This window comes from Entelurus aequoreus, linkage group LG01, assembly GCF_033978785.1.
Source record: "Entelurus aequoreus isolate RoL-2023_Sb linkage group LG01, RoL_Eaeq_v1.1, whole genome shotgun sequence".
Lineage (NCBI taxonomy): Eukaryota > Metazoa > Chordata > Actinopteri > Syngnathiformes > Syngnathidae > Entelurus > Entelurus aequoreus.
The window spans coordinates 30,229,971-30,255,643 of NC_084731.1; the positions used below are offsets into that span (position 1 = coordinate 30,229,971).

General features: G+C 37.1%; 1 protein-coding gene across 2 annotated transcripts in view; it reads left to right on the forward strand.

The window, feature by feature from the left end:
• Positions 1-25,673, forward strand: part of fgd5a (FYVE, RhoGEF and PH domain containing 5a) — an 85,187-nt gene that overhangs the window by 33,388 nt on the left and 26,126 nt on the right. For both annotated transcript variants that reach the window (XM_062047133.1, XM_062047142.1), the window contains exons 6-12: positions 4,088-4,239; positions 4,357-4,513; positions 14,648-14,738; positions 14,868-14,918; positions 15,052-15,110; positions 18,153-18,224; positions 18,299-18,367. In XM_062047133.1, coding sequence (XP_061903117.1) covers positions 4,088-4,239; positions 4,357-4,513; positions 14,648-14,738; positions 14,868-14,918; positions 15,052-15,110; positions 18,153-18,224; positions 18,299-18,367 — 651 coding nt within the window. The remainder of the gene's footprint in view (positions 1-4,087; positions 4,240-4,356; positions 4,514-14,647; positions 14,739-14,867; positions 14,919-15,051; positions 15,111-18,152; positions 18,225-18,298; positions 18,368-25,673) is intronic.

Below are 25,673 nucleotides of genomic sequence, written 5' to 3' on the forward strand. Positions count from 1 at the left end.
AGCCCAAAGTGGCGGGGAGGTGCTGTAATGATATGAAGGGAGGGCGGCAGGAAGGATGTTTAGGAAGAACTGACCTTCCTCCCTTTTCCCTTCCTCTTCAGTGCTCATTCTTTAACACTCTCGGGCCACATCATTAGATACACCTGCACAATATAATGTGATGAAGCATCAGCGTGTGCTTTTGCAAAGATACAGAATATTGTTTTAAAAGACACTGTCAGTGAGGTATTCATATGATTTGTATTATTGTAGTGTAACAACATAAGGAAAGCTCGTTGAAATAGATACTGTAAAGTAGCTAAAAACCTTATTGACAAGAAAAGCCTTTAGGGAAAATTAATACTCAAAACTATTAGATAAATCTTTGGATTTCGCACCAGTTCCAAATTAAGACTTAAAAGTGTTGTTTGCAACATTTACGTGAATGCCTATTAGGGCTGCGAATCTTTGGGTGTCCCACGATTCGATTGAATATCGATTTTTGGGGTCACGATTCGATTCAAAATCGATTTTTTTCGATTCAACACGATTCTCGATTCAAAAACGATATTTTCCCGATTCAAAAGGATTCTCTATTCATTCAATACATAGGATTTCAGCAGGATCTACCCCAGTCTGCTGACATGCAAGTAGAGTAGTAGATTTTTGTAAAAAGCTTTTATAATTGTAAAGGACAATGTTTTATCGAATGATTGCAATAATGTAAATTTGTTTTAACTATTAAATGAACCAAAAATATGACTTATTTTATCTTTGTGAAAATATTGGACACAGTGTGTTGTCAAGCTTATGAGATGCGATGCAAGTGTAAGCTACTGTGACACTATTGTTCTTTTTTTTTTTTTTTAATAAATGTCTAATGATAATGTCAATGAGGGATTTTTAATCACTGCTATGTTGAAATTGTAACTATTATTGATACTGTTGTTGATAATATTCATTTTTGTTTCACTACTTTTGGTTTGTTCTGTGTCGTGTTTGTGTCTCCTCTCAATTGCTCTGTTTATTGCAGTTCTGAGTGTTGCTGGGTCGGGTTTGGTTTTGGAATTGGATTGCATTGTTATGGTATTGCTGTGTATTGTTTTGTTGGATTGATTGATTTAAAAAAATGACAAAAAAATAAAATAAAATAAAATCGATTTTTTTTAAAATGAGAATCGATTCTGAATCGCACAACGTGAGAATCAGGATTCAAATTCGAATCTATTTTTTCCCACACCCTTAATGCCTATATGGCGCTAACTTTCCAAGGTGTTGTAAGCATTATAATTCACCCTCTTTCAGCCTTTATTACTGATGTAATTATGTAGACTACACCCGTACAAAGGGCCCTGTGATCCTTGTGGGGGCCTTTTTTTGCTTAAAAGAAGCACATGTAAAATGTCAATGAATAAACGACAGGGCGCTTCATTTGACATTTTACCGCTAATGTATTCCAAGTAGGGCTGGGCGATATGGCCTTTTATCAATAACTCGATATTTTTAGGCCATGTCACGATCCATCCATCCATTTTCTACCGCTTGTCCCTCTCGGGGTCACGGGGAGTGCTGGAGCCTATCTCAGCTGCATTTGGGCGGAAGGCGAGGTACACCCTGGACAATTCGCCACCTCATTAGACACGATACACGATATTTATCTCAATATTTTGCCTTAGCCCTGAATGAACCCTTGATGCATATAATCACACCAGTATGATGATTCTATGTGTCTACATTAAAAACATTTTTGTTCATACTGCATTAATATATTCGTATAATTTGTACAGTAGGATATAGAGACCACACAAATCCACTCTTCATTGGGTCAGGATTATTAAAACTAGGAGACATTGTAGAATTGCATACTCTATTAGTGATGTTCAAAGCTAGAAATAAAGTTCTTCCGAAGGACTTACAAAAGTTATTTGTGTTCACGTCTGAAGATGGGAACCACAGAAGGCCGTATGATTTTAAACATCCAAGAGTGCGAACAAATTTGAAGCAAATGTGCTTGTCTGTTGCTGGTGTGAAAGCATGGAATTCTCTAGACAAAGACTTAAAAAGTTGCAAGAATATCTTTGAATTTAAAAAGAGTTACAAAAAGAGACAACTGGAATTATATCAAACTGATTTTGGATTTTGATTGGACGTGTCATTTTGAAAATGCTTAAACGAAAATTTTAAGTATTTTAGAGTTCAGGTGTTGGTGGAGGGAACAGTGATAAAGTCATCTAAACAATTTGTGTTAAAAAGGGGGCAGATAAATATAAGAATAGTATTCTTCCATCTGTTCCTTTCTGATCATGGAAATGTATAAGAAACAAAAAAACAACGAAAGTGTCAACTGTATATGGCTTGTATATATGCATTTTCATGAAAGGAATAAAAAGAAATGATGATGATGATGATGATGATGAATATATGCTCATTTTAAACTTTCATGCGGAGAGAGAAATCACAACTAAGTCAATTTACCAAAACTGTATTTATTAAACAGTTACTAAGCAGTGGCACAAACATTCATGTCATTTCAAAACAGAAAGTGCAAGATTGTCAGAGACATTTTAAAACAAACTATTAGTGCACTTTTGTGCATGATGTCACTTAGATGACATATCAAAACAACACTAAATTAAAGTGCACTTTTTGTACAGAACGCCACTAAAATAGTTTAAAACAAATAAATTGCACTTTTGTGCATGATGTCACACAAGATATTTCAATAACTGTCAATTAAAGATTAGCTGCATAATAGGAAATCAAATAGTGTATGTCCTTTGCTATGTACAAACGTGTAGTAGGTTACTGCGGATGTTATCTCCTTCTGTTTTTGACTATTTTTTTTATACGGTGTTGACCTGAAAATGGAAGACGCCAGCCTCAATTGGGTCAGTGCTGGTTGCTTCAGCGTTTTGTTGGGTGTGGCACCGGCCGGAGATGTTGACATGCGGAGTTTCAAGCACTCCTTATTCTCTAGCGGGTGACTTTGCAAATGATGGTACAAATTACTAGGGCCGCTACTTTTTGTAGCAACACTTTTGCCGCATACTTTACATATTACGGTTGTCTGTTCAACATCTTCCCGCTTGAATCCAAACCACCGCCAGACGATGGACCCCGTGCTGTTTTTCTTGGGAATTAATTCTTCTTCCTCCCTTTGTTACCAGATTCGCACTTTCTCTCTCTCGTATTAACACTCGCACCGCTCCGCTTGCACCACCTGCCACAGCTAACTTTACCTTGCCGCTACCTCTCTGCTTGCACGCACGACAATATGTGACATATGTAACAAGGTGCGCTTGTTTTATCTCTCTGTGAGAAGGAGAGACAAGAAACCGTGAGAAAAGCCTGTAATGTAATGCCCACAGCTAAAAGCAACTGCGCGAGAACGTATACTCGAATACTCACGATATAGTCATTTTCTACATCGCACAGAGACAAACCCGTGATATATCGAGTATATTTGATGTATCGCCCAGCCCTAATTCCAAGCCCCTTCCTTCTCCATCACTGATATTAATTTAATGGTAAAGTTCCCTAGAAATTATCAGTGGCCAGTTCAACAGCAAATATCGTATAACTTGTTTTAAAATAATCTTTATCTGTAATATCTTTCCTGTGAATGATCACGCTCGATGGCGCATGCTTTGTGAAACTTCTGGCTGTAAAAATGAGAGGCTCTTAAATTCGGTTCGGCCCCTGGGTTTCAGCCCTGGTAAGCCCCTGCATTAAAGCGGCTATGCATCCAGTACATTACATTGATTAATGTCAACAAAACATTGACCTTGTGCTTAAATAATGCAATCATATTGCAACCACAATATTAAACATATTGCTAAATCAATGCCTCTTTTATTATTTCAACTGCATGAATCTGAAAGTTATTACATTTTGTGCTGAATAAGGATCAGGAGAGTCCAAGAGTCATCTTTGCTTTTTGTGCATCCTTTATGGATCTCATTAAATGTGCTTGTGTATGTAATATTTTGTGACTATACACATTTTTCTTTAACTTCCAGTCTTTTTAAGTCCTCTTGTTTTTTGTTTCATTTTTCCAATCTGTAGAATGTCGTCTAATTACCACATTATTCCCTTTCATCTGTTCAAGGACTTTAGGCCAGCGGTGGCTGAAGCTGTAGGGGAGGACGGCAATTCGGTTGTGGAGGAGCAGAGGTTGGAGGAGATATTGGGTGTTCTTCCTCAGGTCTTCACCCTCCATAGCAACATTTTGTCTGAGCTGGAAGAGCGCATTAGTCAATGGTATGCAAATGATTCACTGTTGAAATTAAATCATAATTTTGGAACCCAAAATGAGAAATACTGCATAACAACGTGTGGATTGCACTTAGGGGGTTCCATTTTTCTTCTCTTCTGTAGGGATGAAGGCCAACAGGTGGTAGATGTAATCTTGTCACATCGTGAGGACTTTAAGGTGTTTGACACCTTCATCTCTGAGTATGATCGCAGTATGTCCATACTGGAAGAGAGCTGCAGAATCAACTCTGCCTTCACCAGCATTGTCAAGAAATTTGAGGTAAAAATTTGCCTTCATTAGACTAAATCTAAACCTTGAAAGCCTCTATTCCAGGAACTGACACTGAAATGTTCCTCTGCAAAAAGTTAGCTGTGTAGTCGACATTCAGTCAAATCTTTAAATGTAATACTAAAACTGTATTTAGAAAAAACATGATGAACGCAGTCAATCTATCCTCCCAACACACCTGCTGTACGCAGGGGGCCTCAGCAGGTATTCCACTCGCCTCCTTCCCAAAAGTTTAATGTCCAATGATTCAATTATGAGGTTGAATCAGAGTTCTTTGAATCAAATTTTCGATTATTTCAAGACAATTGGACGAATTAAGTCAAAAATAATGTAATTCGAATTATCTTTTTCCATGTATTTGCAGTGCATCAAGTTTCTTGCCGATTAGAAAAAAATCCTATACTTCTTAATTGCCGACTTCTTATACTGCTTTGCTCACACTAACCCCCATAGTGAGGTAGCAGCACTTTGCAAAGCAGAGATACAGAAGTTGTTCTTGATCAGCTCAAAACATAAAATGAAAATAAAATAAAAATGCTTTTTGTAAATCAATATTAAGACATGAAAAATTTATATTATATTAATATTGCAATATTTTGTCGTATCAATATTTTCCACACCCCTAATTTTCATGATTTGTTTAGAAAACCTAAGCAGTTTTATGTTTTGCATTTTGTTTACACCTTTAGTGTATCAAATATTAACCAAACCTTGTCCTTAATACCAAGGTGGAATATTCCACCCCGACAAATAACCCTATATTTATGAAGTGACACATTTTGAGTGTGAATCTGATGTCTTATTTTCTATTCACCCAAAACAACTGACCCAAAAATGTCATTCTTTCTTGCGATGACATTTTCGTCCTCTTTCACAGTTTTTATACCTACTCTGTATAATTTTTATTTTCATCCTTGATGCTCCCTAAAGAATATGGCATCAGGGGCTTGGGTAAAAAGAGTAACAGTCAGCTACATTCTCTTTTGCAGTCCTTTGTATTCCAACTGTATTGATTCACATCATCAGCACTACTTATAGAGTTATTTAGAAAGCAAACGTGCACACTGGTGTAAATGGCTACATAGACAGCTTTAATAAAAAGGACAGGATATTAAGATAGCCAGGGAAGATAACCACGTTTGTCGCAATAATTTTCTTATTTCCATGCAGCTGAGTGCTCGTCTTCAGAATAGATTTAATGTTTAGAGAACTGCTTTGTGGACACATGTGGGTCCCCTTGGTAAATATAAAAGCCAAACATGCCATAGTTTTGCTTGTTAAATTACAGTTCTTGTCAAAAATAAATGGTTGGAAAATAAAGAGATAATATTAACTGTTAACATTATTATTTACGTGCACTTGTTTGATTCTGACTACAAGTAGGTTTGCGCGATATAAACAAAATATGTTATAAATTATATAAATTTGGCCGACAATAGAGCTTTTAATACTATCATGGCAATTCACGTTGACACATTCTAGCTGTGTTCCGCTAATTTGGGCGGTTCGATAGAAATATCGACAGTAACGATACCAAGGATAGTATCAGTATTAGGTCGGTTGTACAATGTGAATTAATCTATATTTTCCTAGAAGCACAACATCGTTTTTGTTGATGTTTTTATTATTTACAAACTCAGGAATTACAGCCAAGTGTAGTTTTAGCTTTTGTAAAATTATTTTGCAATATTGACTTTATTATAAATTGTGTATGTAATAAAGAGAATAAGGAAATATTTTAAATATAATTGATATTTTTTCACCACAATCCTGTGTTTTACATATATATGTATATATATACAGTATATATGTATACATATATATATATATATATATATACAGTGTATATATATATATATATATATATATATATATATATATATATATATATATATATAATTAATTATATAATTATAATAATTAATTAATTATATAATTAAGACATATATATGTGTATATATATGTGTGTATATATATATATATATGTATATATATATATATATATATATATATATATATATATATATACATACAGTATATATATATATATATGTATATATACAATATATACATTCAGATGTATGTGTATATATATATATATATATATATATATATATATATATATATATATATATATATATATATATATATATATATATATACACTACCGTTCAAAAGTTTGGGGTCACATTGAAATGTCCTTATTTTTGAAGGAAAAACACTGTACTTTTCAATGAAGATAACTTTAAACTAGTCTTAACTTTAAAGAAATACACTCTATACATTGCTAATGTGGTAAATGACTATTCTAGCTGCAAATGTCTGGTTTTTGGTGCAATATCTACATAAGTGTATAGAGGCCCATTTCCAGCAACTATCACTCCAGTGTTCTAATGGTACAATGTGTTTGCTCATTGGCTCAGAAGGCTAATTGATGATTAGAAAAGTCTTGTGCAATCATGTTCACACATCTGAAAACAGTTTAGCTCGTTACAGAAGCTACAAAACTGACCTTCCTTTGAGCAGATTGAGTTTCTGGAGCATCACATTTGTGGGGTCCATTAAACGCTCAAAATGGCCAGAAAAAGAGAACTTTCATCTGAAACTCGACAGTCTATTCTTGTTCTTAGAAATGAAGGTTATTCCACAAAATTGTTTGGGTGACCCCAAACTTTTGAACGGTAGTGTATATATATATATATATATATATATGAATGGTAGTGTATATATATATATATATATATATATATATATACATTTTTTGATGGTGGCATTTTGCTACCTGGAAGGGGATATTAAGATAGAATTAAGATGACTGAACTCAAAAGACATGGTTTCCAAATATGAATACACACAAACAGCAAGACGTTATAAACAAATGATATTCAGGGCAACGTTCCCAATAGGCTGTTCCAGACCGTTCCAGACTAGTGTCGTCCTCAGAGCTGCCTGCTCTTATCCGTCTCTATCTCACAGCTGTAAAGGAAGAGGCCGTTCAGTCACCTGACACTGTGTTGCGTGGTAATATTTAGAATTTCATCTTTCCCCAATACTTGTCCCCTGTTCCTACGCCTATGCTTAGAATTGTGTTACAACAGAAAGTAACCAACTATTAACTATAAATTACCAAATATAGTTTTGTGAAAATAATACAATTGAAAATGACGCATGTGTCAGTAGCCAAAATAGGAGTTTTTGTAAACTGTTTTCAAGTGGTTTGATTATCATTTACATACTAAATAATATATTGTGATATATATCTTCATCTCGAGAGGCTGCAATGTATATTGCGATATAGATTTTAGGCCATTCCGTCCATCCCTTACCGCAAGTGTTTCTAGTTTTGTAAGAAAGGCGGGTGGACAACGTATCAACTGTCTCCACTCATGAATATTCACCAGCAGCTGCCCTGATCCTGAAAAAAAACATACTCCCTCTGTGTCGCGAGACAGTCTAATCTACATAAAAAGAAGGGTATTGTAAAATGTTGGCTTTTGCCATGTATGGTAAGCACTGACCTTTGTCATGTTTTCCTCACTTGGTCAATGTCAATCTCCATAAAAGTTGGGCTTAATGGGCCTTTTCATTTTTGCTTCATGAAGTTGAGTTACACTAATTGGCAAGAGCAGTAAATGAAGTGATCTGCAAAAAAGGCATGAAAAGGTATTGTCTTTTCAAATGGATGGTTTATTTTTATTGCTGAGAGGCAATGTGTGTGAAAAGGTGTGTTCTCCCCGAGAGGCATTTTTAATAGCGGTGGCAGATTCCCCACACCTGCCACTGCATATGCAAGTTGAATATCTCCTTCTCTCATATTGCACATACCGTAAGTCCTGGGGTTTGTCCCTACACCCAGGCCCTTGGCATAATCACTCTATGCTGTTGTTTAAGGCCACAACGATTAAAGTGGCCACATGATTACGGCCTGGGCTTTTGCAAAGAGTTTTTTCTTTCATTTGAATCTGTCAATTATAAAATACTATGTCATAAAGGTTCAGATAAAATCAGTTTTGCTGTCAAAGTCATTCCTTTTGTTAGTGACGAATCCACCTTTGAACACTTTACTGTTCACTCAACACAGACGTTATAATGTCAACAAAGCTCACATGTATGCATTCGCACACAGCGCCAATAACAATATAAATGTATTTGTGGCAGCATCAGACAACATTATGTTTAAGTTTCACTTTTGCATCTAATAGCACAGATCTAGGCAAAATACAGGCCGCCGAATGTTTGTAAATATATTTTTTTAACTTTTAACATCAAAACTGTAGCCGCAATTATGATGTGCAGTGCTGTTTTCAAACTACTGTCTTGAACTATAAAACATATGGTTGGAACCTGCGCTTTTTAGCGCTTTTCTACCTTCCAGGTACTCAAAGCGCTTTGACACTATTTCCACATTCACCCATTCCCACACACATTCACACACTGATGGCGGGAGCTGCCATGCAAGGCGCTAACCACTACCCATCAGGAGCAAGGGTGAAGTGTCTTGCTCAAGGACACAACAGACGTGATGAGGTTGGTAGAAGGTGGGGATTGAACCAGGAACCCTCAGGTTGCTGGCACGGCCACTCTCCCAACCGCACCACGCCGTCCCCTATGGGTTGTTACCATAATGTACGTCAAAGCAGCTCAGACGAGGAACAAAGCAGTGTTGGCAGAAGCAGATTTTTACAACAAAATTCTGCAGAAAAGTGATACTATATCAGATTGTAGGTGTGTTTTAACCTTTACATTCATATACATGAAATATTTATTTGTTGTATTTTTGTTGCTTTTTGCTTGGTTATAAAACATGTCGATCAAAGAGGTGGTGTGAGAAGTAAAAGAGCGACATTCATATAATGTTAATATTCAGTGAGTTAAACTGGTAAATCCCACATTCTTTATTTTTATGTACATTCTGAGTGTCAGGCAGCACGGTGGACCAGGAGTTAGTGCATGTGCCTCACAATACAAAGGTCCTGGGTTCGATCCCCGGGCTCAGGGTCTTTCTGTGTGGGGTACTCCGTCTTCCTCCCACCTCCAAAGACATGCACTTGGGGATTGGTAGATTGGAAACACTAAATTGGCCCTAGTGTGTGAATGTGAGTGTGAATGTTGTCTATCTATCTGTGTTGGCCGTGCGATGAGGTGGCGACTTGTCCAGGGTGTACCCCGCCTACCGCCCGAATGCAGCTGAGATATGCTCCAGCACCCACCGCGACCACAAAAGGGACAAGCGGTATACAATGGATGGATGGATGGATTGTGGGTGTTTCATTCAGTGAAAATAATATTTTTGTACATATAAACATTCATATATATAAACATACATATACATACATACATATATAAATGTGTGTGTATATGTGTGTATATATATACACGTATATATACATATTAGTGCTGTCAAGTGATTTAATCAGGGTAATTACACCCTAATTATGTGATTAATCATGATTAAACAGAGGTTATCAGTTGCTTGCATGAATAACATTTTCTTTAAAAAATACCCTAATATTTGGATACAAATGCAATTTTGTAGTCAAAATGTCATGTGCATGAGCAAGTAGTTTTCTACATGATTTACTGAACTGCAAGTCATTGATTTGCTCAAAACTTGGTGACAGTAAGTACAGTAAGAGTTAAGTGCACAATTTAGTTTTTTTGTTTTAAATATAAATATTTCCTGCTTAACTTAATCAAAAGGAACATATTTCTTTAACAGGGGTATGTCCTGCTTAACTTAACACATAATAAATTCAGTGTGCAGCTTTATGACAGAGCAGGTCTCCAACATTTATCACTGCGAAAACTACTGTGACAAAAAAGAGATGTGAGATATTGGTTTCACTAATATAACTGGCAACATTTCAAATGTGCTTTATTTATAAAGCAGATCTCCTCTCAATAAATAAAAGCATTACACACACTCATAGCTCATTAAAGTGAAATAAATGACACACCACTAATAGTTTTAAGCCACATACCTCTCCTCTCCTACTGGATGTGTAATATCCTCATTGAATGACAACGTGTACTGGACCTCGGGCCGATTGCACTCAGTAACAAAAACAAACACACTCATATATATTGCAACTATATACAGCAGAGCAGTTGTATTTTAACTTTTTACACTTACTTTAGTTATCTTCTGCACTGACAAGATGCCTGCTTGGTGCGTGTTGGCGACTGTGGCAAAACGACATCACGATTTACCTTTTTCTTTTACACGGAGCACCAACTCGGGAATATGAAAACAAAATAATTGGCTCTGTTGGCCACTAAATTAATAAAAATCCTGGATAAAGTGCGTCCCTAGACAGCTCAATACGAAACGTGTACTATTGTTTCTAAATAGGCAACAATTTATTTTTCAAGAGACGTTTGGCAACCATATTTAAGTAGCATTTATGCTCGCGGCACCATGCTCACGTTCATGTTTCGCCGAAAGATGCTTTTGTAAACTTGATGTGTGTCAATGATAAGAAAGTTTGTCGTTGCAATACTAACTAATTACCTCAGTTTTATCTAAAGTTCCTTCGAAGTTTATTTTGAAGCGAAAGTTGGCGCAGACCACATCGCTGTATCTCTGGTGTGTGATGTGATCACTGCCTGTGCAATGCACGCTGCCTTCAGGCTCCCGTCAAAACATACACTTTGATTAATCAATCAATCATTTATTAATCATGCGTTAATATATATATATATATATATATATATATATATATATATATATATATATATATATATATATATATATATATATATATATATATATATATATATATATATATATACATATACAGACACACACACACACACATTCACATGGCACATAATTGTGGTGCGTTCAAGGAATTTTGATTAAAGTTCGAAACAAGAGTCATCACTAGTTTTTAAAAACAGGGGAAACTTAACCCACAGTAGATGTACAAATTATTATTATGATTATGTATTATTATGTAATAATATCCACTAATAATAACCCTACATGAATCAGATAATCAGAAAAAACAGTATTAAAGTTGTTTTCCATACAAGCTGCATGTAAAAACCCTATTAAGGGATTTACATATGTTTGAAAAAAACTAAATTAAGTCAATAATTCGTTTTTTTTTAGTGCATGTAAACATATTGCGTGTGTGTATGTGGGGCTTTGGCGTTATAGGTTGATGGTGGGGTGGGGGCCCATAAGGAGTCTAATAATAAAAATGTTGTCAAATAAAAAACCAAAAATGTGGCCACACAAAGCCTAGGCCTACCTCCACCCTCCCAAAGTGCAAGTATTGTGTGTCGTGGAGCATCGTGATGGATTCTTTGTTGTGTCAGAGCACCGCCTTGGGACGAGACTGATGAGTGTGACCTCTCTGTAATGAGGGAGAAGGACCACCGAGGGAGACCAAGGAGGATTGTTTAGGTCAACCTACCAACGATTATTTCTTTGCCGTGTTGTTGTTATATTTCAGATATAATTATTCAGCCGCTCTGCAGATTTCTCACTCTCCCCTTCATGGTTGCAAGGTAAAGCCCTGGAATAGAAGTGCTGGTAATTTCATTGTGGATGTGGTGACAGTGATGAAGTAGCCTGAGACCTTGATCAGATCAGAGTTAACCGGATTAGAGCCTCTTCTCCACAGCTTGCTCCTTGTTTGCCGCACCATCTATAAACATTGGCCACCGCTGGGTCAACACAAATTTAATAGACTTTGTGAAGCCGCTTTTATGAATCTATTTCTAAATGGCCACTCCAGTGCACCACCATGTGTGCGCTAAGCAAGAAGGTCAAGCATGGTGGAAGAGTGGGAGAGTGAGGGTCGAAGGGGAGCGATGGAGGGAGAAGAGCGATGGAGTGAATCCCTCCATAGGAAAGGCAGCTGGTCAATGAGGTGGACAGAAAGTAATTAGAGAAGCAGACTCCTTTACAACTCCCCAATTAGATCAGATTTGTGTGTGCAGACAGCGAATCAGCTGGCCGTGAAAGAGGCTAAAAGGTGCGCTCGTTTGTTTGTTGGCGCGTGTTCCCACATCGTGCCTTGATGTGTCTTTGTCCCAGCGTGAAGCATCGCTCTTCTTTTTCTTCACCGGCTCACTAGCCCAAACACGCCGAACGCTAATTATCATCTCTGGCACGCGTCAGCGAATCACTTCCTCTGAAGAAGTGTCAATTGGATGACAGTTTACACGCGACACTTGTGGAGAGGAGAGCAGATGCCGTAGCGCCAAGCGGCTTTGAGCAAAAATAGCTGGGAAGAAAAAATAAGACAAAAGATGAGAGAGAATGGAGAGAGACAGATAGCAACTTTCATTGACAAATCATTCGTTGTTATGAAAAAATTAATCCACATATAGCGATTAATCTGATTAAAATGTTTAATGGTTTGACAGCACTTAAAAAAAAGTGCATCAGGCATAAAATACCTGTCAGAGACAATTAGACCCTGATTGATTTTCCAAAGCTCTTTCTTTTCTCGGCCTCCATTCTCCTGCAAATGACACCCCTAAGAAAAAGAATGGGGCTTTTTAAAGGTTTTGTGTCTGATGCGAAGGTCACCCTGACCCACACTATTGTCTTCTCCATCGTGACCTTGACTTTCAGAAACCCTTTGTTTTTAGGGACATCCAGTGTCCAGTCCAGTGCTTTTTCTTTCAGCAATAATATTGGTAGATTCCTGATATTTTCTTGAGTTTATTTATTTGCTTGTTTATTTAACATTATTTTATTTAGGAAACGTTGTACCAGTAGCGACATGTTTTATGCAGCGCTAATGTTGTGTTTAATTTAGCACCAAAAAACAACAGGGGGCTTCAAACATCTTTATTACTTGCGTCTAAGAGGAGCATCAACCTTTGCATTTCAAAATTTGAGAAATCCTCTGAAAATTGGTTAAAAATATATATTTTTCTACATCACAATTTTACATCAGTTTATGGATATAATTAGAGATGTCCGATAATATCGGACTGCCGATATTACCGGCCGATAAATGCTGTAAAATGTAATATCGGAAATTATCGGTATCGGTTTCAAAAAGTTAAATTTATGACTTTTTAAAACGCTGCTGTACGGAGTGGTACACGGACGTAGGGAGAAGTACAGAGCGCCAATAAACCTTAAAGGCACTGCCTTTGCGTGCCGGTCCAATCACATAATATCTACGGCTTTTCACACACACACAAGTGAATGCAATGCATACTTGCTCACCGGCCATACAGGTCACACTGAGGGTGACTGTATAAACAACTTTAACACTGTTACAAATATGCGCCACACTGTGAACCCACACCAAACAAGAATGACAAACACATTTCGGGAGAACATCCGCACCGTAACACAACAAAAACACAACAGAACAAATACCCAGAACCCCTTGCAGCACTACCTCTTCCGGGATGCTACAATATACACCCACTACCCCCTACCCCCCCCCCCCCCAACCTCAACCCCGCCCACCTCAACCTCCTCATGCTCTCCCTGAGAGAGCATGTCCCAAATTCCAAGCTGCTGTTTTGAGGCATGTTAAAAAAAATAATGCCCTTTGTGACTTCAATAATAAATATGGCAGTGCCATGTTGGAATTTTTTTCCATAACTTGAGTTGATTTATTTTGGAAAACCTTGTTACATTGTTTAATGCATCCAGCGGGGCATCACAACAAAATTAGGCATAATAATGTGTTAATTCCACGACTGTATATATCGGTATCGGTTGATATCGGAATCTGTAATTAAGAGTTGGACAATATCGGAATATCGGATATCGGCAAAAAAGCCATTATCGGGCATCTCTAGATATAATTCATTGTAACGTTTCCTTGTGAGGAACCATGAAATTTGGACCCCTGTGTGACGATTGAGTTTTACACCCCTGCCGTAGCATATGTACTATAGGCTCTTTTTTTCTCGGTTATTTGCTGTGAAACTGATCATTTGATAGGTACAGTAAACTGCTTAAAATGACTAATTAAATTAATGTCCAAGAACTTTAACACATCGTATGTTAAAATGCCACCATACTGATTTAAACTAGAGAAAAAAATCCATGCAAGCACAGACTGTGCTAACCACATGCTGCCATAGGTCAATAATGATAGTAAAGAAAGCAAAATATAATATTATATTTTTATCTTTCAGAGGAAGAGTCCAGAAGATGCCGAAGTCCCCCTGAAATACCAGCTGCTGCAGGTCGTCGTGAGAATACTGCAATACCGCATGCTTCTGACAGGTAACACGCACATGCACACAATGAGCTTTTGGATTGTCACAGAGACATCAAGTAGCAAGGTGACAGGTTAAAGAGATTGTTTCTAAAATTAACAATAAATTGCCTTTTTTTTTTTGCTTGCATCTGCAGATTATCTGAACAACCTCTCCCCTGATTCCAAAGAATACGAGGACACGCAAGGTAATCCCGTAGTGTTCATTTGTCACTCTTGACACATGCTGCAGTAAGGTTCACTGGGCTATGCATACATTTACCGCGTCTTCGTTAAATTCACTGACACCTTCTCTGTTTGTTGATGTTCTGTGTGTTGCAGCTGCCTTGGTGATTGTGTCCGAGGTGGCGGACCAGGCCAACGATAATTTGAAACAGGGGGTGAGCTCTGTCTGGATCAAGCTGATGTGTGTGTTGCTTAAAAACATACTCTGTTCAGTCTGTTATTATTGTTAAATATTAGCATGCCAGCATAGTTATGGGAGTGACGCAAATATGATGAACATATGGGCGGTGGAATTAGGATTTTACTCCATTGATGCTCTATTGACTTAATATTCACCTTTGTCCTGATCCTCAACCTCAACCTCCTTTGGTCTGTTGGTCTTTCCACTACAACGTTTTTTGCAATTTAAGTTATGGTTATGGTTTTAGTTTATTTCGAACAATTATACTAATTTCTGATAACTGTATCTGAACTTAAGTTAGAAATAGCACCACCTCAAACTTTGCCTTGCACAGTTGAGATTACTGTGGCAGCCCATTGAGGCAGTAAACTGGTTGTGTTGGAATGAATGCACCCCCAGCTGGTTGGTGCCAATTATGCTGACTTTGCTCGGATGTCCCCTACCAAAATAAAACCAACTATTGATACAGTTGGTAGGTTTGTCCAAATCCACAATTCTTAAAGGGGAACTTAACTTTTTAGGGGAAATTTTGCCTATCATTCACAACCATTATGAAAGACATGTTTTTTAATACATTCTAAATAAACAAAAAGTCCGCTTTCAATGAAGCCTATGAGAGCCGTTCTATTCTGCCTATAAAGCTCTTGAAAATCATCCAAACACCTCCATTAAGATTTTATGTACATGCTGTAAGTATATATGGCATGTAGTAACGTGTACATTTGTAGTAACATTTGATATTTACATATGATGATCATTTAAAGCAAACGACGGCGCATTAAGTACACAAACGCATCACAATGTTTGCTTTTTCCTCCGACAACATCACAGATTACTGCTCACTGTAGACTTTATGAGAGCCAACAAACATAATAAAACACCACTTACTGTACAATGCCTGCAGTCATTAGGATGCCAACTGCTAGGATGTTCATATACTCCCATTTAGATGCATGTGATGCACTTTGACACTTTGGCTGTCAAAGTGTACCAACAATTCATCCTCAGCCGTTTTATATCCAGGTGAGAGGCATGATTTATGATCTACAATAAACATTCAAGGAGCAGGGAAGCGAGGAAACAGCTTACCACTCGATGATGTCAACATTACACACCAGCTTGTGATCAATAGTTTGTCTGCATCAGTGCTTATAATAACAACATTACCAATACTTTGTTAATATTCAAGTCACGAAATATAAATGGAGTATTACTGGATTATGAGACACTTTTCATCTAAATGAGAATATATGAACATTCTAGCAGTTGGCATCCTAATCACAGCAGACATTGTACAGTAAGGGATGTTTCATTATGTCTGTTGGCTCTCATGAAGTCCACAGTGAGCAGAAATTAGTGATGAAGAAAAAAAAAGCAAACGTGATACGGTTTTGAATTAATGCGCCGCGTATGCGTAAAATGATCATAACACGTACCGTATTTTTCGGAGTATAAGTCGCTCCGGAGTATAAGTCGCACCGGCCGAAAATGCATAATAAAGAAGGAAAATAACATATATAAGTCGCACTGGAGTATAAGTCGCATTTCTTTGGGGAAATGTATTCGATAAAACCCAAGGCAATTTAAAATAAATAAAGAATAGTGAACAACAGGCTAAATAAGTTTACGTTATATGACGCATAAATAACCAACTGAGAACGTGCCTGGTATGTTAACGTAACATATTATGGTAAGAGTCATTCAAATAACTATAACATATAGAACATGCTAAACGTTTACCAAACAATTTGTCACTCCTGATCGCTAAATCCGATGAAATCTTATACGTCTAGTCTCTTACGTGAATGAGCTAAATAATATTATTTGATATTTTACGGTAATGTGTTAATAATTTCACATATAAGTCGCTCCTGGGTATAAGTCGCACCCCCGGCCAAACTATGAAAAAAACTGTGACTTATAGTCCGAAAAATACGGTAAATATTAAATATTATTATAAATGTGCCCCTCACTACATTACATATATACTTACATCATGTATATAAAACCTTAATGGAGGTGTTTAGACGTTGTTTAGGGCCTTTACAGGCAGAGTTGAACAGCTCCCATCGCATTTATTTAATATTTAGAATGCATTAAAAAAAATAACATTCATCGTCATGTCTCTCATATTGATTGTGAACGATAGGCAAAATTCCAAATAAAAGTGCAGTTCCCTATTAAGGTTAGTGTTTTTCATGCCTACTATTGTTCTGTGAGTAATTTTACTTGATCAAGCCTTTTCTAACATTCCACACAACAAAATATTAAAACGGACATTTTATCGGATTGATATCATTATCCGTCAATACTCAAGGCTCCAATATCAATATCGTATTGTAAGGGAAAACGTTGTAACAGGACACCCCAAATAAAATCTGACAAAAATGTTCCTGGTTGTAAGCTATAATCATCAAAGCTATCAGGAAATTAAGATTTTAAATATTTTACTCTGTGTGTAGTGAATCCATGTAAAACAAGTGATTCACTTCTTAGGTTTGAAATATATTTCAATGTACGGAGATGCGCCTGTATGTCATTGCTGCGATGTCCTAATTTTTTACATTCAATGACACAGTTGAGGTTCTGTTGTGCAGGGAATGCATGGTCCATTCTTTCGTAGTGATGAATATAGTTGATTTCATGCAAAGGTCCCATGTGTAGCTTTACAAAGTAGAGCTTTGTAAGATTAGGCAAGATTTACACCCTCCCTCAAACATGAGCTCTTTATGGAGGTAATTCAGAATATTACCCCTGCTGTGTCTCTCTCTCCTCTCACTGTCACGATCTCCCTGATCTTCGCGTTGGCTTACCCCTTTGTTCATCACACTGCATTGACAAACACACACAGGCTGACAGACAGTGTAAACACAGGCGCCTTCTATCTCCGTACCCCACTATTCACTTGTGTTCGCTATCGCATCCCTTTCCGCCTCCTTCCCCTTCATTCAGAAATAAACATTTCATTCTATGGCTGGATGCTCACAGGCCATCTTTTCACTGTTTTCAATCCCAGGAGAACTTGCTGCGTATGGTCCACATAGAATACAGTATGAAGGGCAAGAGGGACCTCCTGAAGCCTGGCCGGGTGAGCGTAACCCTGCAAGATGGAAGGATAAACATAAACAGTTTCTAATGTATAAACAATGATTCTGTTGGCAGATGTTTGTTAAAGAGGGGACACTTATGAAGGTCTCAAGGAAAAGCAGACAACCCCGACATCTATTTCTGGTAACTCTTTCCTCTTTTTATATACTGTTAAGTCGTTACCACATGAAGGGATATAAAACTTGATGTCTAATCATCTAAAATAACCACTTGCCTTCCGCTACCCCTCAATTACCTATGAAATACAGAGGTTAATTATCTCAGGAGCAAAAGAAAAGGCGTTTACCCCCAAAGCTAGCTAATTAACGCCTCATCTCAGTTGTGTAAAATGAATTTTTGTGGTTTTTATAGAGACCTATGTGCATCACTATTTCCTGACTGGGTAGCAGGTTGCTTGGCAACTACACACTCTGGCTTTTAACAGGATTCAGTGTTAATTAGTGAGATTTAGATCAGCCATAGTTGATCAGCCAGACTCACAATAGCTGTTTTTTTATCAAGTTCTGATTCAAAGTGTTAATTGAGGTTTACCACTTTATAAATATCAAACATTTTTTAATGCATTAGTAAACATGGGGAAACACTATGAATTTAAATATTTTTACATTTCTAAATTAAGCACAAGTTTAGACAGTTGATGGGCTTTCCTTTCACACAATATATTTGCCATTGTTATTGTTTGAACATTTTGAAAAGTATTCATACTCCTGATCTCTTTGGACAATTCTAAGGAACTGCATTCAGTATCAGCAATCAGCATTTGTGTTGTAGTTTATATTTTCTAGGGACAATACTATATAAATAAATAAATAATAATAATAAATAATTTCTTAAGCTTTACAAAATCCCAAGGGCCCCCTGCGTTTGGTGCCTCAGTACAAATACCCCACTTGGCCCACATTTCGACGACGTTGAATATCAGTATATGCTCGATACCAGAGTGATTAAGTCACTATTTTTATTTTCTCAAAATAATTTTTTGTTGTTTTTGTTAATGTTTACAAATTAAGGGAATTATTCCCTGGACACAGGAGGATTATGAGGGCAAAACCAAAGGATTTAAATGAGTAGTAGATCATATTTTTTTACTTTTGTTTAATTATTGTGTACTATAGACTTTGTTTTGATCAAACAATTGTACCGTATTTTTCGGACTATAAATCGGTCCGGAGTATAAGTCGCACCGGCCGAAAATGCATAATAAAGAAGGAAAAAAACATACCGTAATTTCCGGACTATAAGCCGCACCTGACTATAAGCCGCACCAGCTAAATTTAGGGGAAAATACAGATTGCTCCATATATAAGCCGCACCCGACTATAAGCCGCAGGGTTTTGATGTGTAATTAGCGTAGTATATAGGGGTTCCTGCTACCACGGAGGGGATTGTCGGGACAGAGATGACTGTTTGGGTTCCATTTATTAACAATAAATCTTTCATTCAATCAAACTTTCACATCTTTGACATGGCGAACAGCATTCGTGCAGAGTACAAATAATACAACGGTGCAAAGTAATACAAAGTGCTCGCCTGTACGTTATCAAAATAACCAGCCTAAGTCAGTATTTAATCATTGTGTCATCGTCTTCCTCCTGCGTACTAAAACCACTGAAATCATCTTCGTCGGTGTCGGAGAAGAACAGGCCGTATATAAGCCGCACCCTTGTATAAGCCGCAGGGACCAGAACGAGGGGGAAAAGTAGCGGCTTATAGTCCGGAAATTACGGTACAATAAGAACCTTTTTTTTAATTTTTTTTTATTCTTTTATATATATATATATATATATATATATATATATATATATATATATATATATATTGGTTTTATATGTTTTTTTAAACTATAATAATAATTTATTTATTTTTTTATATATTGGTTTTATATGTATTTGTTTTTTTGTTTTTATTCAGTCATTGGTGGAGCTAAGGATAAAATTTGAATATTGTTTTTAATATTGTTGTGCAGCACTTTGGAAACATTTTGTTGTTTAAATGTGCTGTATAAATAAAGTGGATTGGATTGAAAAATAAACATGCACAGCCAAATAAAGCCTTTTTTTTTTCTTTTTCCAAAACACGTGACCTGCTATTTGGATCTCAACACCTGCCCTTCAGCAAGGCATGCTCAGCTGTGCAGGTGTACCTAATATTGTGGCCGACGAGTGCAACACAAATCTACCGTGCAGCTGTTTCTTACTGTAGTTTTGCAAAAACTACCGTAATTTCCGGACTATAAGCCGCACCTGACTATAAGCCGCACCAGCTAAATTTAGGGGAAAATACAGATTGCTCCATATATAAGCCGCACCCGACTATAAGCCGCAGGCATTTTGATGTGTAATTAGCGTAGTATATAGGGCTTCCTGCTACCACGGAGGGGATTGTCGGGACAGAGATGACTGTTTGGGAACGCAAAGCGTCCCATTTATTAACTATAAATCTTTCAATCATTCAATCAAACTTTCACATCTTTGACATGGCGAACAGCATTCGTGCAGAGTACAAATAATACGACGGTGCAAAGTAATACAAAGTGCTCGCCTGTACGTTATCAAAATAACCAGCCTAAGTCAGTCTTTAATCATTGTGTCATCGTCTTCCTCCTGCGTACTAAAACCACTGAAATCCTCTTCGTCGTGTCGGAGAAGAACAGGCCGTAAATAAGCCGCACCCTTGTATAAGCCGCAGGGACCAGAACGAGGGGGAAAAGTAGCGGCTTATAGTCCGGAAATTACGGTATATAAGACGCACTGGAGTATAAGTCGCATTTTTGGAGGAAATTTATTTGATAAAACCCAACACCAAGAATAGACATTTGAAAGGCAATTTAAAATAAATAAAGAATAGTGAACAACAGGCTGAATAAGTGTACGTTATATGACGCATAAATAACCAACAGAGAACGTGCCTGGTATGTTAACGTAACATATTATGGTAAGAGTCATTCAAATAACTATAACATATAGAACATGCTAGACGTTTACCAAACAATCTGTCACTCCTAATCGCTAAATCCGATGAAATCTTATACGTCTAGTCTCTTACGTGAATGAGCTAAATAATATTATTTGATATTTTACGGTAATGTGTTGATAATTTCACACATAAGTCGCTCCTGAGTATAAGTCGCACCCCCGGCCAAGCTATGAAAAAAACTGCGACTTATAGTCCGAAAAATACGGTATGTACTAAAAACAAAAAGGAAATACTGTATTTTCCAGACTATAAGCTGCACCCATAAGATGCACCTACTAAATTTTAGAAAAAAATATATATTTTTCATATATTAGCTGCAACGGACACAAGCCGCAGATATGTTCCGGTACCTTGTAAAATGAGATATTTATATCGACATATTTTGTAAATATTTATTTACATACCTTAATTGTTTCCAAAGTTGCTTGTAACATGGCAGTAAAACAAATGATCAAACAAAACAGATAAGTCACTGATGTCTTTATTCATCTTTTATGTAATTAATAAGATTTTCTCCTTTTTTGATAAGGTTCAATATATTTATCAGGATTCTTCTTCCTTGTACTTAGTAAACACTTAAAGATCCAATGATTAGCCGCACCTTTGTATAAGCCGCAGTGTTGGGGAAAAAAGTAGCAGCTTATAGTCCGGAGAATACGGTAGTTGAAATATTGTGTTGTTATTATTTAACTGTCAATGGCATTTACCATAAGTAAAGAGAAACATTTACAGTTAATACATGTGATCAGTATCAGTGTTGGTATTGGCCGATTTCACTCATGGATCATCGGATTCGATAGCATAAAACCCTGATCACCCAAACATCCCTAGCTAGTAGTTAGTTGTTTTCAGCTGACACATGCTGCTATACAAGCTGTACACAGATTACTAGTTTAATTTCCATAGTATTGTTCATTGAGTAGAAGATATAATAAAATGGTTGTTGAAATGTGAGAGGTATACCCACTTTTATGAGATACTGCATACCATTGAGTCATTCGCGAAAACAATACATGCATGAGCCACATAAATATGGGGTAATTTGGGGCGGAGGTCAGTCTGCGACCGTGGCGGGGCACATGGCCAAAGTTGTAAAACCGCCAACCACACCCACCAGTGAGGGCGTCCTCCTCTCTCCTCCCCTTTCAGGATTTGTTTTCCAGGGCCCAGCTTCCTTACAGGATGTTTGGTGTGGGTCACTGGATGCGGGCTTCCTGTGTATTGGGAGGGGACTGACAGCAAAGTGAAGGCCAGACTGCCGGTAGAATGCAGGGAGGGGACGGTTGAGGAGTTTGGGGGGACAAACATGAAAATAACCTCAATGTCATTTCATGTGCCGTTAGTTACAGTGTATCTAATAGCAAGCTACATCATACTTGCCAACCCTCCCGTTTTTAGCGGGAGAATCCCGGTATTCAGCGCCTCTCCCGACAACCTCCCGGCAGAGATTTTCTCCCGACAAACTCCCGGTATTCAGCCGGAGCTGCAGGCCACGCCCCCTCCAGCTCAATGCGGACCTGAGACTTGAGTGGGGACAGCCTGTTCTCACGCAATATAAACAGCTTGCCTAACGAATTCAAACGAATGGAAACAAGAATTTCGGTTCATCCAGGACAGTTCGAAGGGGAAGGTGTATGTTGCCTGTAAATATGTAGAACAGACTTCTCCATTGAACACGGTGGCCGAAATGATATACTCATTCATGAATGGAGAAGTTAAACAGGACAATACTGCCATCTAATGGTTAGCCACCGGAACACTGAAATTCAAGTATTTATTTTATGTAAATAAAATAAATAAATATATATATATATATATATATATATATATATATATATATATATATATATATATATATATATATATATATATATATATATATATATATATATATATATATATATATATATATATATGTATATATAGCTAGAATTCACTGAGAGTCAAGTATTTCATACATATATATATATATATATATATATATATATATATATATATATATATATATATATATATATATATATATATATATATATATATATATGAAATATATATTAAATACTCGAGTTGGTGAATTCTAGCTGTAAATAACCACGCCCCCCGCCCCAACCACGCCCCCCCCTACCCCCCACCTCCCGATATTGGAGGTCTCAAGGTTGGCAAGTATGAGCTACATAGATATAAGCGCTTATGATTTTACTAATAATTTCTCGCTAGCGTCGTTGGTAGTGAAGCTTTCTGCCATGCAGAGTTAAACTCTCAATTTTCATCTGATGTTTTTGTTTTTAATGTGTTTGCGGTTAACTTACAGAGGGGTCACACACTCTAGAACTATATCTATCATGTACAGTAGTCCCTTATTCTACAAACTTAATTGGTTCTGTGTCAGAGCTCTTAATTCAAAACACTTGTATCTCAAATCAGCTATTCTCGGTGAATAAATTGAAATCAATTAATCGGCCGCCCCAAAACAGCACATTTTTTGAAAAGAAAAAAAAAACTTAAAAGTTTGAAAGAGCATCAGCCGCTACTGAATAGAATGTACTACGAACAACTACAGTAGCTTTATGCAGTAATATTATAATAATGTACCGCATTTACCTTGGAAAGTGGACTCCTACGGTATGTTCTTCAAGCTGCTTTTCCATCAAACACATCATCAGCACCTTCGCCATGTTTTCATGAATGAATGTCCATCGTTCCGATATTATTTTTAAATTCTTGACAGGTTAGACTCATTCTGATTCAGTATGAATATCATCCACTTCTTCTTCTCAGCACTTTTCTTCCCATTTTCTTCCTTCCCAAACAAAGCAAGGTATGTCCATTTCTAGCTACAAGCTAATGCTAGCGAGTAAGACCAGATTTTTTTGATCAGATCGGACTGGTTTCACTGTGACATTCATTACGCCAACTAATGACGGTGACATTTGTAACTCAAATTTTAGTTTGCAACTTCAGGCATAACAATTAGCCGAGAGACAGCTTTTAAGTTGGGGTACTCTTTTACTGACTCCAGTTCTTAAGAGTCACTTACTGAAATGAATCGGGTACTTGATTCACTTAAGTCATGCGTCTTAACTTCTACCCCCCTGACTTGCCCCATATTTAGTCACATGTTAACTCTTTCTCTGCTTTTTTTAAATTAGCTAGCGGTAGCAGTTAACCAAGACGACTACCAGATTTAATAAAAATAAAAAAAGTTGCAAGTTTTGAATGATTCATTCATGACTCGCACTTCTCTAACACACACCAACTCCACTTCTTCTTGCCTTCCTTGCGCTTCATCAATCACCAGTCAAGACTCAGCCTGCACACATTCACAGCCTCACAGACAGTTTGAAATTAAAGAACATATCACCCTTTTACAGTTGGACCTCAACTTAAGAGTACCCCGACTTAAGAGCTGTCTCTCGGCTAATTGTCACGCTTTAAGTTGCGTGCAAAAATTCGAGTTACAACTTACAAGCAACACTGCCATTAGTTGGCATAGTCAATGTCACAGTAAACCCTGTACGATCTGCCCAAAACATCTAGTCTTCCTGGCTAGCATTAGCTTATAGCTAGAAATCGACATATCTTTGTTTTCCAACCATAGGAATGAAGAAAGTTTGTGTGAAGGTCAATGCTGAGAAAAAGTAGATGATATTCATTGAAATAAAGAAAGAAATCATCAAAAACATGACAGAGCATGTCGTAGTCTTGGGAAAGCAGTTCAAGAGTATATCACTGTTAGTCTGCACCATACTGAAGCAGAATGAGTCTAATGCCAGCCAAGTATGTTAAAATAATATCTAAACGGTGGACATTTATCCATGAAATTATTGAGAAGTTACTGATGGTGTGATTGACGGAGAAGCAGCTGTCAGGGGATGCCGTAGATGCCACTTTTCTTGGTAAATATTCTACATTCTTACTTTACTTAATAAATGGTAAATGGGTTATACTTATACAGCGCTTTTCTGCCTTCAAGGTACTCAAAGCGCTTTGACACTATTTCCACATTCACCCATTCACACAGTGACGACCCATCAGGAGGAAGGGTGAAAGTCTTGCTCAAGGACACAACGGACATGACTAGGATGGCGGAAGCTGGGGGGTCGAAAAGAGGAAACCTCAGGTTGCTGGCACGGCCGCTCTACCACCCGAGCCACGCCGTTCAGTAATCAAACTAATGTAGTTGTTACTACTACATTCTATTTTATTGTTTTAAACAATATTTTGTAGTCAAAAAAAAAATGTTAACTGTTAAAATTGTGCTGTTTTGAGGGGGCAAGCGCCAATGGTTTAAATTAATTTCAATAGTAGAAGTTGATTTGAGATACAAGTGTTTTAAATTAAGCGCTCTGTCACAAAACCAATTAAGCTTGTAAGTTGAGGTACGACCGTATATTGTCGAATCAATAGAGCTGACTATAATGCAAAGTGTTGCTGACTGATACCTCTAAACCAG